This window comes from Triplophysa dalaica, chromosome 1, assembly GCF_015846415.1.
Source record: "Triplophysa dalaica isolate WHDGS20190420 chromosome 1, ASM1584641v1, whole genome shotgun sequence".
In the NCBI taxonomy this organism is placed as follows: domain Eukaryota; kingdom Metazoa; phylum Chordata; class Actinopteri; order Cypriniformes; family Nemacheilidae; genus Triplophysa; species Triplophysa dalaica.
This window is the reverse complement of record NC_079542.1, coordinates 13,982,007-13,998,535: the sequence shown is the minus strand read 5'-3', so window position 1 is coordinate 13,998,535 and position 16,529 is coordinate 13,982,007. Positions and strand designations below refer to the sequence as shown.

The following is a 16,529-nucleotide window of genomic DNA, read 5'->3' as shown; positions in this document are numbered from 1 at the left end:
CAAAACTCATGTCTGTATTGTCGGAGGTTAGAGGAGAACATTGAGTCCAAGACTGATATAAACAGAGAAAGAATTATGGAACACTTTTACATGTCTGGAACTAAGACAGAAAGAACACTAGCTGCCAACTTGCAACAATTTTTGGAAACATTTCGAGCAGATCTGAACAAGCAGAGATAATTATTTTATCTTGTTTTGGATTAGAATAGAAGCAAACCATCTTGTTAGCATCGCACGTTCATTTTGAATTTGATCCACGTGCAATGAGAGGATGTTCTATTGTTAACAACATCATTCAGGAAAGCAGCACATTATATTATATGTTATAGCTGGCGAATGGACATGTTAACACAACAAAACAATATTAGCACATTCAAGCAGGGGTCAGCTCTATTATAAAAGCGGATTTTGATATTGAGGGCAGTTTTATTTCAAATCGGGGGAAGTTATCACAGATTCAAGTTGTCACGTGAAAAATTGCAAAAAGTAAGCAAATGCATTCATGGTGGACAAAAACAATGTTGACAACTTTTGTTTTTCACATTGAATCCTTACTTGGATGAGCACATGTAACAAAGACATTTTCTACAGGATTAGTGGATACATCTTTATGACACAATCAAAAGTTTGAAAGTTGTCAACAATATTAATATGTGTGACAGGGTGGTCATATGGTGCCTGTGTATTTCCATTGCTCCAGTGATCTGTGAGAGAGGCAGAGTAATGGCCTGTTCCAAATCGCTTGACTTCTATAAAGATGTCCTTTTAATGGGCACATATGCCATTTTCCAATTTATTACCTAGTCTGCGCAGAAAATGCCAAGGATGAATATGCAGAAAGTACATCTGAAGTCATACAGTATTTCCCATTTAAATTAAATGATTTTTAATTGACCGGCCTGGTCCACATGAATAGAACTGAGAATAGAGCAGAATTTAGTATCGGGTGGAACAGATTCAACTTTGGCCTAAAATATATCTATGACTGGAATTATATTTGAAGATTTTGTTTGCGAGTGATGTAAGGTTTGTTTTGTATATACCTTACTTTCTCTCTGGTAAATGTCTATTTAGAAGGTACTTTTTTCAAGATTAATTTACAGTCAAGTGAGGGTGCACATGGTAGAGCCTGAGGTTTAGAGTCATGTTCAAGGTTATAAAATAGTTATAGTTATATAATTTGACTATAAGGATTCAAGGATTAATCCACCATCTGAGCATTTTCTAAATGCTTATAGCCTATATTAGTTATATTTCATTGTGGTGAGCAAGTGTTGTCTATACAGCTCATTATGGACAATGAACTGCAGCAACACTGCATTATATAGTTTGCTTATAATGTTGACCTTGAGCAAAAAATAAAAACAAAAACCCATATACAAACAAACAGTGTGCACACTGTATGAATGTGTGTGTTTCGCTGTTTTTTTATGTGGCAAATGATAAATCCACTTAAGCACAGTAATTGACAAGATCACAAGCTTTTGTTATTCATGAAAAGCCTGTAATATCAGATAGGATTGAGCATATATTCAAATATTTCAAAGAGAGATGGGGGAGAGAGGATTATGGCACGTAAGCCTCCACTTTGTTGGAAAGCACTGTGGGGGACAGATAATTAAAACTCTTTCAGCATCTCTCACAAAGGATTCCGTCTGACAGTAAAGTAACATTTCTGTACAGGAGCTGTAAATCGTGACGTGATGACAGTCATAAAGAGATCAGCCACTGGAAGAAGTGAGAGTATAAAGATACATCCTGGTCGAGCTTAATTCAGTTCAACACAATATTCATCATCCTTTTAAACTTTTTCTCATGTGTCAAATGGGAAAAGAACATGAAAAAACACAATATATATATGGACTTCCCAGATTCCTGTGTTTAAGGAAAGTTACAGCCACAAGTATTTATAAAAATATATTTCACAAAGTAGGAAACAATACATGGATATCTTCGATTACAATACAGAGAGTAGCTAATTAAACGTACAAGTGTATGAGCATTAAAGCACAGTAGAAAATATGATTTGCATGAAATACTATTTTATATATAGGCTACCATCCATTCAAAGAGAATTGCCATATATCGCACCAGTACAAACATAGTATGCACGTAGCCTTAGTGCTGTCTAGATCCCCATGTGCAATAGCTAACGTGCATAGACAAACCTTCACTCCAAAGAAAAGCTAAGAGAATCAGCAAAGACTCTATGTACATCTTTTATTTTTTTTCGTTTTGATTTGCTTTGTTGCTCTAATATCATACAGCGCAGCACATTACGCATATCTGTTTCTGTATTCCTTTAATGGATTTCGCTATGACCAGTTTTGGATTTGAAAAATGTCAAGGGTCTCAAATATAAACACAAACTAAATGCTCCCAGCTATTGTGCTTAAAATGATCACTGGTTTCAATGAACACAGTATGTGAATATATACACACACAGAGTGTCAATAAAATATTGACTTCTCGTTCCTGGTCAAAAACACATCCTCTCTGTTTTTCACAGTTCCGTGTAGTGATGGAGCGCTGTGTTTTAAATGTGTTCAATCTGTGTAAATTTCCATAGAGAAAATTCAGTACAGCTTTTGCGTCACAACGACTGATGCGGCAGAATGAAACAAAGCTGGAGAGAGAAAACCTCAACTTAGAAAAGTTCATCATAAAATAACAAGTATACCAAAATAAATAAATAAATAAATAAAAAATACAAATATACTCATACCTGCAGCACAAAACAGACAACTGGCGATGAATATTTATATATTTATATAAAACATATACATTAATGAAGAAACACCATCAATGTTCCTAAAAACATTTGAATACAACAGTATTTAATGCTTGCTTTTGTAAAACGAAGGCCTCATTGTTTTCACGATTCTCTTGTCCTCGTCTCTGCCTCACACAGTCTAATAATCTTCGAGTGTGAACCACACTTAAAGCAAGTGAATACAAAGGGTTGTATAAAGCAAGCCACGAGGCTTTTCCAGTTAACTCGATAAATCCAGCCACATAGTATCAAAGGGTCAAATGTTAAGTCAACAGGCAGATCCTAAAGCCAGTCTGATTTGTTCTCATTAAACCACACATACATTCATTAGTAATGTAGATCATGTATTGCTATTTAGTTTGCTTTCTTTCTGAAATCTTCTTTTATCTGATTGGCTGCAAGATATCTGTTTTCGCTGGGTAGTGGCGTCATTCTGAGGCCTCTGCAGTTTTTCTCCTCTGTGCAGCCACGCTGGACTACAACTTGTCCGAAAGTCTCCCTCCTTTCTTTTCAAGCGACTACCAAGAATCAAGGTTCTGATGCCTCTGGTGGTCACAGTGTACGACAAATACCCAAAAATACTGCTAGACACTCAATGACAGTAATCTAAAATCATACTCCACAAGATTCATTGACCTCCTACTATAGACGCTGTTAAGTTCTGACATTACAATGCACTCTGATGTGGTAGATGACTAATGCTATTGGGTCTCTCTAAGAATTTAAAAAAGCCCCCCGCCCCCTTTAAACAGCAGTGTCTAACATCTGGTAATCCCCGTAGCGTAATACACAAGTCGAGTGAACGAAAGCAAAAGGTCCATGGGGCTTTGAGGTCAAGTCTCTTTATCGCTTTCACCCACGGAATAGAGCTCGCCTAGTCTTCTGAAGCGTGGCCCCCACTCTCTAAGGTAGTCATAGTTCTGGTCCGAGTCCGAGGACGCCGTTTCAAGGGAACTCAGAGAGCCCGCGATGGATCCCCTGCCCTCGTAGCCGTAGATCTGGATGGAGTCGTACGGTGGTGCCGTGGGGTCATTGTCCGCCTCGTGAAGCCGTACGTTGATGAATTCATCTACATCTACTCCATTCGGACCAGAGTGCTGACCCTGCCTGGGCATGAACTGCAGGTCGGGCTTGATGTCCTTCCTGGGAAGATAGCCGTTGATGCCATCTGGGTTCTGCAGCGTGGCGATGTCAAAGGCCTCGGTGTCTTCCTCTCCGCCTCCCTCGTCATCGTAACGGATGATGTTCTCCCTCACGTCCTCGTCGTCTTTGATGATGAGAGGCTCGTTCTTGTGTCGTCTCAATGTCACAAATAAAACCACGATAACTGCAAAGCAAAAAATAATATGCTCAGTTCCTAATGGCTTTGTCTTACCATTAAATTTAGTCTTTCAGAAAATGAAACACCCCATCATTTTAGATTCAAATCACATTCAAAACACAAAATGAAATTCATATTAATAAATTAGTAAGTTCCAAAAGAAGCAGTTAAAATGACCTACCCAGTAGAAGTATTATGCAAGCTAGAATAGCAATCAGGGCTCCCATGCTGAGACCAATGGGTAGAACAAAAGCCTCGACATTACACGACTGCACATTCCCGTCCCGGCTGCAGCCGCACACTCGGATGGTCAAAGTGTTTGTGCTGCTCATCGGAGGCTCTCCGTCGTCAGTCACTACGATGGGCAGGAGGTATGTCTCCTGTTTCTGCCGCCGAAAGGAATTGTGCTTGGCAATAACACTGATCGAGTTATCTGGAGAGAGATAAACATAAGCTTATTGTGTAAAATTAAAGACATTTAGGAATATAAATACTATATATTATTCACATATTTACTCTTTACATTTACAAAAACAGCACCTAGATTTGCAGAAGTGTTCACATCAGTTAAATGTGAAGTAAACTTAATCCCTGCTGTCAGTATCGAAGAGACGGTTCAGCAGAGGTAAACGGGTATTGAAGAAGTGTCAGGGAGTCAGAACCCTTCATAAAGAACTCTTCATTTATACTGAAGAGATCTACAGAAGTTCAGAAGTTGTTATTTCATTATATGACCCCTCAAACCCCAAAGTTTATTTTTTACTTCTCCACTCTGTCAAAAAGCTCCTTTAGCTCATTCACTGTAAAATATCATTTTAAAAATTTTCCTTTTCTGTTATATTTTCTCAATTCTATTTCAGGATAGAGCAAATAGAATCAGCTATTGGGTTTAGATAATACCTCAGACAGAACGACTGTTATGGAAAAAGCTTTTTTATCATTTAATAGAGTCCTGAGAGCAACTGCGGAAATGATAATGTATGTGTTTATTTATTTCCTTTATGAAGAAGAACAACAGGAAGTTCATAATTTCAAACTATGAAATGAAAGGACATCACGGAGCTCACCGGAACAAATATTGGTAAACTGAAGAGGGTCGGAATTTAATTTCCGCTCATAAACATGCTAATGAAAAATGTAAATATGGCTTTCTTTTTGTTTCCCTGAGATCACAAAGCAATTATCAGTGAATGCTGTGAGCTGATTTATCAATGTAATTAAATTCCTTTTTCTCATGTTAGTGTCATTACGTGCAAAGAACATTGTCCAATGAACTAATGTGTCCCATTTCACCAAAGAGTATTTGCTAATATGCAGTGTTCATTTGTAGGTTTGATGATCTGTCTTTGTTTTCAATTGTCTATACACAGGAATGGTCACAAAAAGTGTGAAATGCATTCACTGTACCAGTCCGGATATATTAACCTGTGTACATCAAAATGTATTATAAAATAGAAATAAATAGTATATCCGGACTGGTACAGTGAATGCATTTCACACTTTTTTTTGACCATTCCTGTGTATAGACAAGATATGTATAAGGGGCAATCTACAGAATTGGTGCAAAATCAGAGCTGGAAACATCTTGAAAAAAAAAATTGTATGCAAATTGTATGATATAAAAAGTAAACATTTCTAGTAATCATGCAGTTCATTTTCATATACTTTTTTCAGAATTTTTTGGAAAATTCTTCCTCTTCCCAATTTTTTTCACTACCAAAACACAATAATATATCACTTAATAAGAATAATTATATTTACATATTAATATTTTGTTTAAATCTACTTTTTAAATATACGTTTTGCCATTTAAAAAAATCCACTTTCTTTGTAAAAGGCATTAAATTGATCATACCGATCTCAAAGTTAAGGATTCATTAGTTTATATATATATTGGATCAAATACTATCATAACATCTTAGTTGATAGTTTAATATACTTACAATATTTAATATACATCCCATGTTTCGGTTGTGACAGACATTTGGTAATGTGATGGTAATGTTTTGGTAGTGATCACAATGTTTAATTTGCAGAGCTGAATCAGACTTTCAACATTTTATGTTATTACAAGAAACTAACTATGTTGCACACTTGCAGCCGGCCCATATAGCAGACACACATCTGAAAGTAAATATCTAATAGAAAACCTACAGCTCACATAGTATATCACTACTACAACATACTAAAATACCAAAGATTTGCATAACTGTACAAAGTTTTGTTCATTTCCCCAAATAAAGGATATAGTGTTCCTTTTTCTCACTACAAAATATTTTTGTCACTACTGAAACAACGATACAGTGATACGTTTCAGTTGTGACTGGTTTGGTAGTGACAGTTTTTGAATACTTTTAAGCCAAGCTCAAAGATACTAATCATTAGAGATGCACGTAAATGAAATTTTTTTGGCTGAAGCCAAATAAAAATGAAACACTTGGCTGAAGGCCGAACACCGAACATGGTTTTTCCTATTTCTTCTATTTATTCACCCGATTTATTCACTATTGCATAAACTGAATGGTCAAAATGCTTTTTATATTTTATCTTGCTTTTCAATACAATAGAATATAACTTAAAATAAAATGTAGGAAAGAAGAAGTAGGAAAAACCCACAAAAACTGACTGTCTCTGTTCTCTCATAAGGTGTACTCGGGGCCGAGATGGACAGAAAATACATGGAATTGTATGCACGTGATCACTGTATGCTGTCAAATGATTACGCAAATGGCGGGGCTACTGTCAGACCACTCGCTCCAGTCTTATATTCAGAAAATAAATTCCCCACCACAGCAAGTTCCTTGCCTTGTCTTCCTCTGACACTTTAACATGCTCCACACGCTGCCGACATGTAGGACCATGAAAATCCGGGATACATTTTTTTTACATAGAGTTAAATCATTGAAATTAAATTAATATTTTTTTGGACTTGACTTATCTAAAAAATATTTTTTAAAACAACCATGGAAAAATATAATATTTTCATAAGTTGAAATTTAGGGGTTTGGGCTCGGGACACCCATCTCCCAATTGAAAGTACCGAATAAATGATGATTTTATATATATATTAAACTTACTGATATTTTAAATATTATTGTGGTTATCGAGAGATGAAAGAAGGATCTTAGTATACAACTAAGATTTGAATACTTGAATACTTTTTAAATGTTTTTTTTTTATGTGGGACAGCAGTTTGCACAAATTCTGTAAAATGGCCCATACAGTATATAAATATACACATGCATATATTATAGATATAGAGATATTTAATATTATATAAACAGTGAATTTATACACCAGGGAGCACTTACGCTTGATTCCAAAGCTCCGTAATAAAAATATAATTATCACGTTTTTACTTCAGTAACAATTATTTTAATGTATTTCATTTTCAATTTTTATATAATAGACATAACTTTTTTTCAATTTGTGTTAATTATCTACACATTAAGACTAAGGCGGGCCAAGTCAGCTGTCATCTTAAATAATTCTCAGTCGTATTTTTCTGTTTCCCAGAATAATACAATCTCCTATTTTCCTCTCATTAAACCTCTCTCCCAATCAAACTGATATCAAACTAAAAGCAGCTTTAAAACAACTGATTTTATATTTGACAAATTGCTTCAGTTCGCCCTGTCTGTTTTTCACCCACAGTATCGATCGTAACAATTGCAGTTTTGATCATTCTAAAGATAATGGTAAATGATCTCCATCATGTGATACACATTTGAAATGAACTCATTTGAAACATTCAAGTGAACACATTTCTTACTTTAGTGTGGATGTATGATGACGCTGTAAGGCTGGAAAACATTGATGTAAAACATCAGGGGTTTTGACATTATAGGGCAGCTATTATGTTGTGGTCATCCTTATTTTAGGAAAAAACGCCCTGATGCATAACTCTTCTCTTTTGGGTCAAGATAACTGAAGTGGACTTTGCAGTTCTCGGTTCACCATGGCCTCTTCACATCACCAGCCACTGTAATTACAGTTATCATCACAAACAAACCTCCTCAGCTTTGCACCAGAGTTTCGGGCATTTCAAAGAATCTGCCTGATAGCCACTGCACAGTTAGTCTCACATGTATCTCCTAACATTTCTCAGGAGAAATATAATACAACTGTTAAAATACATTAAGAGTATGGAGCTGGAACATTAATTTGAGACATGTAAAACAATCTGAATTTCGGCAAATCGAATGCGGACTAAGGGAAACACAAATAAAGAGGCAGATGTTTAGATTTATATGTATCTCACATGCGTCTCACTAGTGAATGTATACTGTGAAAAGTGCCATAGCTAAAATGCTGTCAAACCCGGGCACACGTTTTGATGCCAAGCCCATACTGACACACATGGAGGCACACATACACAGGCAACGGAAGAGATGAGAAAGAGCCCTCAGGCTGTGCATCAAAGCTCCATGTCCTTACAGAGCTTTCTCCCGTCTGTGTGATGGAGTGGCCATCTTTAACCTGAACTCACTCAGGCTGACCAACAATACACGCCGCCTTTCAAGATATCTCAGATTGTCACTAATGACATTCCGCCTGTCTGCTTCATCTTACAGTCCTCAAGGTCTGTCTTTGTCTGAATGGTCCATTGTTCAGTGATTTTCCTATCACTGTTGTTTCATCTTTCTTTTCTCCTTGAAACCCAGTCTCATTTTTGTAATAGCAATCAACTCTCTGGATTCTTTGTTCTCTGTAACATAAGTCATAAAGGACTAAGTTTTGTAAAAATAGATAATCAGGTTTATCTGATAAACAACTGGAACAATGAGATCAGACTAAAGTAAAGCATTTAGATTTATATTAGTAATATGTTTATGTTACAAAAAATTGGTTTATAAATTACTAAAAATTAAAATAAAAAAATATATAATTATAATTAATTAAAATATTATTAATAACAATTATAAAATGTAATATAAATTATATGAATTATTATTATAATTATTATTACTATCATTATTTTTATTGTTGTTATACATAATACTTAGTATTATATATTTCCTATATTTCATATCATATTGTTATTTTCTGGAGCTCCACTCAATATACTTTAAAGATAGAGGGGAATCCACAATTCCTTTTCTTTTCTCACTCTCTCTTACTTTCATATTAACTCAACACATGTCTGTCCCTTTGATGGCAGACTTCCTTTGATGTAACGTCTGATCTGTCTGGTTCAAAAATATCACGTTTCCTCCTTTTGGTGAGCAGCCAAAACAACAACTCCTTCAACGGTCATCCATAAGGCCACATGCCAAATGGAACTAGATCAATACAGTTTTCCCTTAAGTCTTCGAAAGCATGGTGCAATACTTGGTTGTGCAGAAAAAACAGCAGGAGCTCCGACTGGAGAGGAAGGTCGAGTAGGTTATACGATAAAATGAAAAAGAATATAAGTATGTTTAGCAAACAAATTTAAAACCATCTGCTGCGCATCCTCAGCCTCGAGTATGTTACCCTACATTGAGCTAGCATCGCTAACCCTCCCCGAAAGTGGTTTCGGATTCTGTTCATTTGCTATGTTTCACAATGCACTGGGGAGTAAAAAACAGCTGATGTCCAGACAATTGTGCATCTGTTAACTTTTGGGTACACTAATTCTGCCAGATTTCCCATTTAAACGCATGAACATGCTCGCGTTCGACACGAAATGTTTGCACTTGCAGATGTCTCCCTTGTTCTGTTTTTCCCCCCTCTCTTTCACGCTCGTATATTCTTCTTACTTAAATTGTCTTTGATGGTGAAATTGGGATTGTTGAGTGTCTCCAGGCGGAAATGGAATGTGTGTCCCTGGGAAGGATTGTCTTTGTCCACAGCACTGATGGTTTGAATCACCTGTGGACACAGACACAGAGATGGGTTGGTGGACACTTAAAGGGCATACGATACTTCACTTCTGACTTCATATGGTGCCATAAACTGACAGCAACCAACACACAATGAAAAATCTGTCCCATTCACTCATAAAAGTAGAGACCCTAAGCTATAGGGCGCTGTCATTGGCGGCCCGCTTCTCTATGCCAAGTCCATCCATATATCTTCCATCCTTTTGTAAGACAAGTTCTTTATCTTTTTGATTAACCGTTAGGGTAAAAGCAGGACCCTGTCATCCCGGTCATTCTTCTCACCACATAGGTGCAGAGTGTTCTCACTGACTACTGTATGTTGCAGGTGGAGGAGAAGGATTCACACGCAAGGGGACCCTCGGTGTAAGTTAATAGAAATAGCTCATTCTAAAGTCAAATAAACTTTACACTTCATTATGTAAGGCCTCTAAAGACATAGTTCATATTATTAACTATAACTATTATATTGCAAATTACACTGAGCACCTTTAAGTCACAGCATGTTGGTTGAAGTGTTGCTGACTCTGAAAGGATCTGATTGTTTTCATTTTCTGCAGGGAGAGAAAGTAGCTAAAAAGGCCACACAGGTGACTCCTACTTTTTCTCTCTCCCTCTCTAAAATCAATAGGCTATAATTTACCGTGGCCGATCGTAACAGAGGAGGTGTGAGAGGGTGATGTTACAAGCAAGTCTGATTGATGCTTTCTTACCAGTCCAGGTTTGCCATTCTCACAAAGGAAAGCTTCATACTCGGTCGCAAACTCGGGGGCATTGTCATTTATGTCCAGCACTTTGATCGCCACTATGGCTCTGGAAATCTGGCTGTGGTTTCCTAATGTGAAAAGAGACGAGCTGGTAAACCACTGAAAACACAAGTATGATGTCCAAACATGAAAGTGAGCGGTTGCAAATCCCAGGTAAATACAATGACCCAGTTATTTTTGCCTTCTCTCTCTCATCCTCTAGGTTTATAGAGAGACAGATGAGACGCCACATCCGTCTGAGCTTTAGACGTTATCAAGTATGCAAAACACGATTACGGCGAAGGAAAAAAAAACACATTCATGGTCCTTTTGAAATTCCCCGTACAGGTGCATGTTTAATACATGAAGGTTAAAAAAATTAATATTTATAAAACGGTGGCAGCTGAAGTCTAGAAGACAATAAAGGGCAATTTAATTAGATTAACTCTGCATTGGAATTATTCATTGGCAGTAATTTAGAGTCCCTTTTGAGGACCCCTGTAAATGATTGTATTTAATTAGGGTTGCAACCACTGACTTTTAAAGCAATTATCTAGTCGGTTGGCATTAGCACATGACATGGTCATTTCAGGGCAAACTAGTGTATATATATATTTTTTAACATTTTGCAAGGGTAAAGAGGTGTACTTCAGATGTTCTTCAGGCTTTGTTTTATTAATATGTCATTTTAAATAGCCTAACTTAAATCATGCTCATACAGTAATTCATACAGTTGTACTTAAATTTCTATTCAAATTGTGCTTATTTTTATCGAAGGCATCAAGTCGGAACTGTAACCAGAAATCCAGTTTTGGTCAACACGTTGAACTGCTGAGAAACATGCTTAGTTTAATATAAAATGTAGCGGTTTGAGGAGCCCTTAAATTCAGTTTACTCTAATGTTTGAGCTCATAGACATCTTATGCTAATTGTCGACGACAACGTCAGGGTTCTTTCTCCTCCGGGGAAACATTTTTGGCTCCAGCATCCGAATAATGTAGCTCTACATGCCAATCAAAACGAATCTCCTGGTTTATGGATAGCTTGTGTAGTATTTATTTCTGGTCCACAGCTTCTGTTTAATAAGTTCTTTATCCAGTCAACAGATGTTCTTTTATCTATTATGTACAGCAAACAGCTCTGCCGCAAGTCAAAATTACTCATTAGATGTCCACAAATGGACTGCTAAGCCATTTAACTCAGGAAAATCTCTGTGCATTCAGTTTTTCAAGTAAAACTTTACCACCTTAAAATCTATTGATGGCTAAATTAAAACCTGTGGTGTAAAATAAGTTTTTTTTTTGTCACAGTTCATTTGAAGTTTATATCTAAGTACCCTTTGAAAGGCTGAATATACATATCAACATTTGCTTCTGCATCGCAAATTATTTTACATAATTAAAACTGATGCCAAATGTGATTGATCTAATCGGCTTGATGTGCCTCTGTACATGTTTTTAGAGATATCTTAGTGCTTTATTGTAATAAATCTCTTTGAGGTTGTTATCTGAACAAGATAAAGTAAAAATGGTACTTACTGACTTCAGTGGCTGTCACTGTGATATTGTGCCACATTTCCGTCTCTCTATCTAGAGGTTTAGCTAATGTGATCTTCCCATCATCAACATTAATGTTAAACTGCCTCTCCAAATCTGTGTGCCTGTCAATAAAATACCTGCAGAAAGAAAACAGGGAGAAAACAAGAAACAGACCTCAGTACATCATTTTTCCATTTTCTACAGGTGAAGGTTACTTACAATATCTACAGCATAGTATGCATGAGTATACATACACTGTACTACTGTACATCATATTTAATACACTTTTTGTTTGTTAACGTAAGATGTTTTGTCATGGTTGACAAAAACCTGAAATTTGACCCAAATTAATAAATTATTTGTATTCATCTCGGTTCAGATGTACCTCTAAATGACTAATCTCTGAATTATTAATGTAATGTTCTCCCTAAAAAACTAGATATGAGATTATTGAGATTGTCCAACTGCTCAAAGAAAGCTCCTGCAGCAAAAAATAAAGAATTACAATGAAAAAAGAATGTGTGCCCTGGATTTGAAATGTGTGAAAAATGTTTAGCCATGATAAAGATCCTGAGAATAAGGGTGGAGGTCCAGGAGGAGCTCTGACGCAACGCAGCCATCCAGACAGCATTCCCACCTGGGAACAGTCTCCGGGAGGCTGAGTAGATTTCAGTCAAGCTCTGACAGCTTCACATACCACAGAGAGACAGACCCTGAAATGTTCTGCTATGTGTCAATCAAACTGACAAAGTTACAGTGGGGAACACTTTTTTATCAGTGGGGGGGGGTAAACAATCAAATTTGTTATTCGGTATTCCATAGAATAGCAAGTGTGTCGTGTTTAAAGGTGTATAGATATGTAAAAGACCAAAGATTTTTTTTGAGAAATGCTACGATTCTCTTACTAGTGGCCTTTATAGAGATGTGTTATTACAGTTCATGCGTGATGAACAAAATAATTCAAACAAGGCTTCTTTAAGTCTCTTTTTACAAACCACATATTTAACCTTAATATAATTACCACAGCAAACACAATCCCAGTGTGTAATTACAAGCCCTTCCACAAAACAATTTAATATTAAGAGCACGTTGTTCACTGATTAATTCGACACAATAAGATAAAAAACAGCTTGACATATATTTTCTAAAAATAGCAATGTAATTTAAAGTGAACGAATATGTTTATATAAATGTTTGTATTTAATTGAAAAATACATTTAATTGATCTTCTAAATAAGAACACTAAGCATGTTCTCTAAGCCTGTAGTCATTATGTTGGGTAATAGAGTAATTAAGAGAACTTCATAGTAACAAATTTATTCTGTACATGATGGTTTCCAGTTGACAGAACTCTTTAAATGTGCCACAGTAATGAAGTCAAATGAAAAACTATTCTATGTAGGTAAAGTGCACAATAATATAATGCAAATTCTATCAAGAGCAGTGGCCATGTATTAGCATATGTTAGACATCAGATTTCAAGACAACAGCTGGAGCCAGAGGGAAATCTGTCAGAGAAGGTTAAAAGATCCCCACTGATTACAACCACTTCTTTTGACAGATAGACAATACTCTTAACAGGCTTAATTTGAACTTGGACACAGCTTGGTACCATTTGATGCACGTCAAGTTCACAATAACAAGAGAAATTTTGCAGTGTTTTAGGGAGACATTTACCTGGAATGTCTTATGGTTCAATGCACTACTATAGCTTTGGGGCTGTTGCTAGAAAAAAAGGATATGGATGAGGGAGAGGCAGAAAGAGAGATGTGGGGTAAAGAGAGTGGTGGTCTAAGAGGTCAGGCTGATGTTGAACAATGTATCAGTGAGTGACTATTTTCGTGTCCTGCTGTGATTAAAACTGACATTTTCATTTTTACCAGACCATCAATTACCCCACATATTTTTTACAATCTTCCCCTATTTCATCTTGATTGCCTATGCCATTGACGTGACATCCAAACCAATCTGCACAATAAGCCGTATTCAAGCGGAAATCTTGTAATTTATGCCGAGGTACGGTTATCTCATTTCTCTGAAATATAACTTGGGCCGCTTGGTAGATAGAGTCAGTCATCTTTTTATCTGTTTCCTATTTACAAAGTGGCTTTTACCTTTAAATACTTTAACTCTCCTGCTCCTTACGGAAAGACATGCGACTTTCCCACTTTAGGGTTTGAAACTCATTTAAGGATGCTATCGTGTCCAAACGAATCGAACAACAAAGAATCCTTGGATCACATTAGGAAAGATAATTCATCTTTTAATGCTTAAGTGGACGTTGTCATGTTGTACCTAACACAATCTATTGGACGGCCCCGGCATAAAAGTAATTCATCATCCCAATAATATCGGTACGAAGAGGCAAAATGTCAGAACAACGGGTGCACAAATGCAATTGACAGCAAGAAGGAAAATTCATTTTGGCCCAAGGCGAAGACTAAAACAACAAATGAAAATGTATTCCGCATTGAGAAAAGCAAGGTCTAAACGAACAGACGTCTGCTCAGGTGTGTTTAAACGACTATAACATGCAAGCAATCAAACCTCTGATTATGATCCATAATCTGTAACAACAACAACAAATAACCAAAAGCTATCAATGCTTATAGGTTTGGCTTCAAGGGAACACATGAATTGATCATATGCATAATGCAAGAACTAAAAGCATTAAGTCACTTTGTAAAAAAGGGTCTGCCACATGCATAAGTGTAATGAAATGTAAATGTAATGTCTGCTACACAGAGTTTACATAGCTTGCCACCTGCAGTATGTAGAACAGCTCTTGTGCACGAGAAAGACACCAAGTCTTGAGGACATGGTCACTGGAGCTCTTTGAATAAATAAATATAACACACACAAGGGAACGCTCACTTAATATAAACTCCATTGCACCACTGAAACCCAATCTCTGAATTCTTGCCTTCTCCCTGTTCCCCACGTAATTACACAACCTGTTGAGTGTTGTCCCCGAAACATGGCAAGTCACTAGAGAATTAATGCAATGCTGGTTGGACTGCGAGAAATTGGCTATATAACCTATACTCAAGGTGCCCTTGAAATTTTTTCAAGTAGGGAAGTCACAGAAGTGAAATACATCAGTGAGAGGAATCTTTTTGTGGCATTGTCCTCCCTCTCTCCCAGTGCAACCAATTCTGCGGAGGTGAGAGCTCCATTTAGTTTCAATGCAAATGCACCTCTACAAGCAATTTCATCAGCAGCTTTTAATGGCTGCTGGGATGCATTTGCGAAAGAGCGCTCGCATATCAAATTGATGTGGAAGCTTGAAGTTTGATATACTCTTGATCTAATGAGGACGTTCTGGGCCTGTTTAGCAAAAAGAAATGGCACAACTGTCAAGGTGCTAAAAATTATGTCCTTACCTGACTTGGCTGTGCGGGGCATCCTGGTCCCTTGCTGTGATTGATCCTATAACCGTGTTTATCGCGGCGTTTTCATGCACATCGAAGAGATATGCAGGCTTGCTGAAAATCGGGGGTTCATCTGCATCTTCAACGACAACTTTCACTGTGGCCTGGTCCATGTACGGCCCACCCGTAACCGAATCAGCACGTATGTTGGTAGCCACCACGGTAAGGTTGTAGAATTTCTTGGTCTCAAAGTCCAAAGGCTGGAAACAGAGGGGGAAGAAATGGGCATTGTTATTAACGGATGCTGAAATAAGGATAAATGTTTTATGATTTCAGCACATTCAGTTTGCTGGGTTTGCAGATCTGGTTGTAATTGCACCATCTAACCCCCACTTTACGACTTACCGGGGCTAAGATTTAAACTGCTGCTGGCCCCATAACACAACAAACAAAAATAATATTTAGTAGCAATAACTACACTTTTACCTGGAGCGTGGGATGTGTTATTAATTTGTGGCTGAGACAGCATTTGTTGGGATTTAAATGAGCCTGCAAATAAGGTTAATCTAATGGAAACACGAGGACCGTATTGCAAATCGTTAAGAAATCATGAAAAAAGATAATTTGTATGTTTGTGTTGTTTGAAAACTAAATGAATCCTGGCCCACAATATCATGACGTTAACATTGTTAATGTGTTCTCTGAGGCAATTATCCAATGGGAAGACATTATTGAACAGCAGATAAAATACAATTTGGGAATTATTCGTACTCCAGGATAAATATTTGTGATTTCTGTTTACGTAAACGGATGAAATAAGCCCACCTGGGTAACATGCTACGGCGGAGTGATGTAGAGTGCATAGAGCACTATACATAGAGAGCTGCAGTTCTGGTCAATTCCTCCCTGACAATTTCCA

General features: G+C 36.9%; 1 protein-coding gene across 1 annotated transcript in view; it reads right to left on the bottom strand.

Annotated features, from left to right (window-relative positions):
- Positions 1-1,883: 1,883 nt before the first annotated feature.
- Positions 1,884-16,529, bottom strand: part of cdh8 (cadherin 8) — a 73,855-nt gene continuing 59,209 nt past the window's right edge. Inside the window, exons 7-12 of the mRNA XM_056750424.1 lie at positions 15,623-15,870; positions 12,240-12,376; positions 10,669-10,790; positions 9,836-9,947; positions 4,276-4,527; positions 1,884-4,100 (exon numbers count right to left, since the gene is read on the bottom strand). Coding sequence (XP_056606402.1) covers positions 3,607-4,100; positions 4,276-4,527; positions 9,836-9,947; positions 10,669-10,790; positions 12,240-12,376; positions 15,623-15,870 — 1,365 coding nt within the window. The 3' untranslated portion in view covers positions 1,884-3,606. The remainder of the gene's footprint in view (positions 4,101-4,275; positions 4,528-9,835; positions 9,948-10,668; positions 10,791-12,239; positions 12,377-15,622; positions 15,871-16,529) is intronic.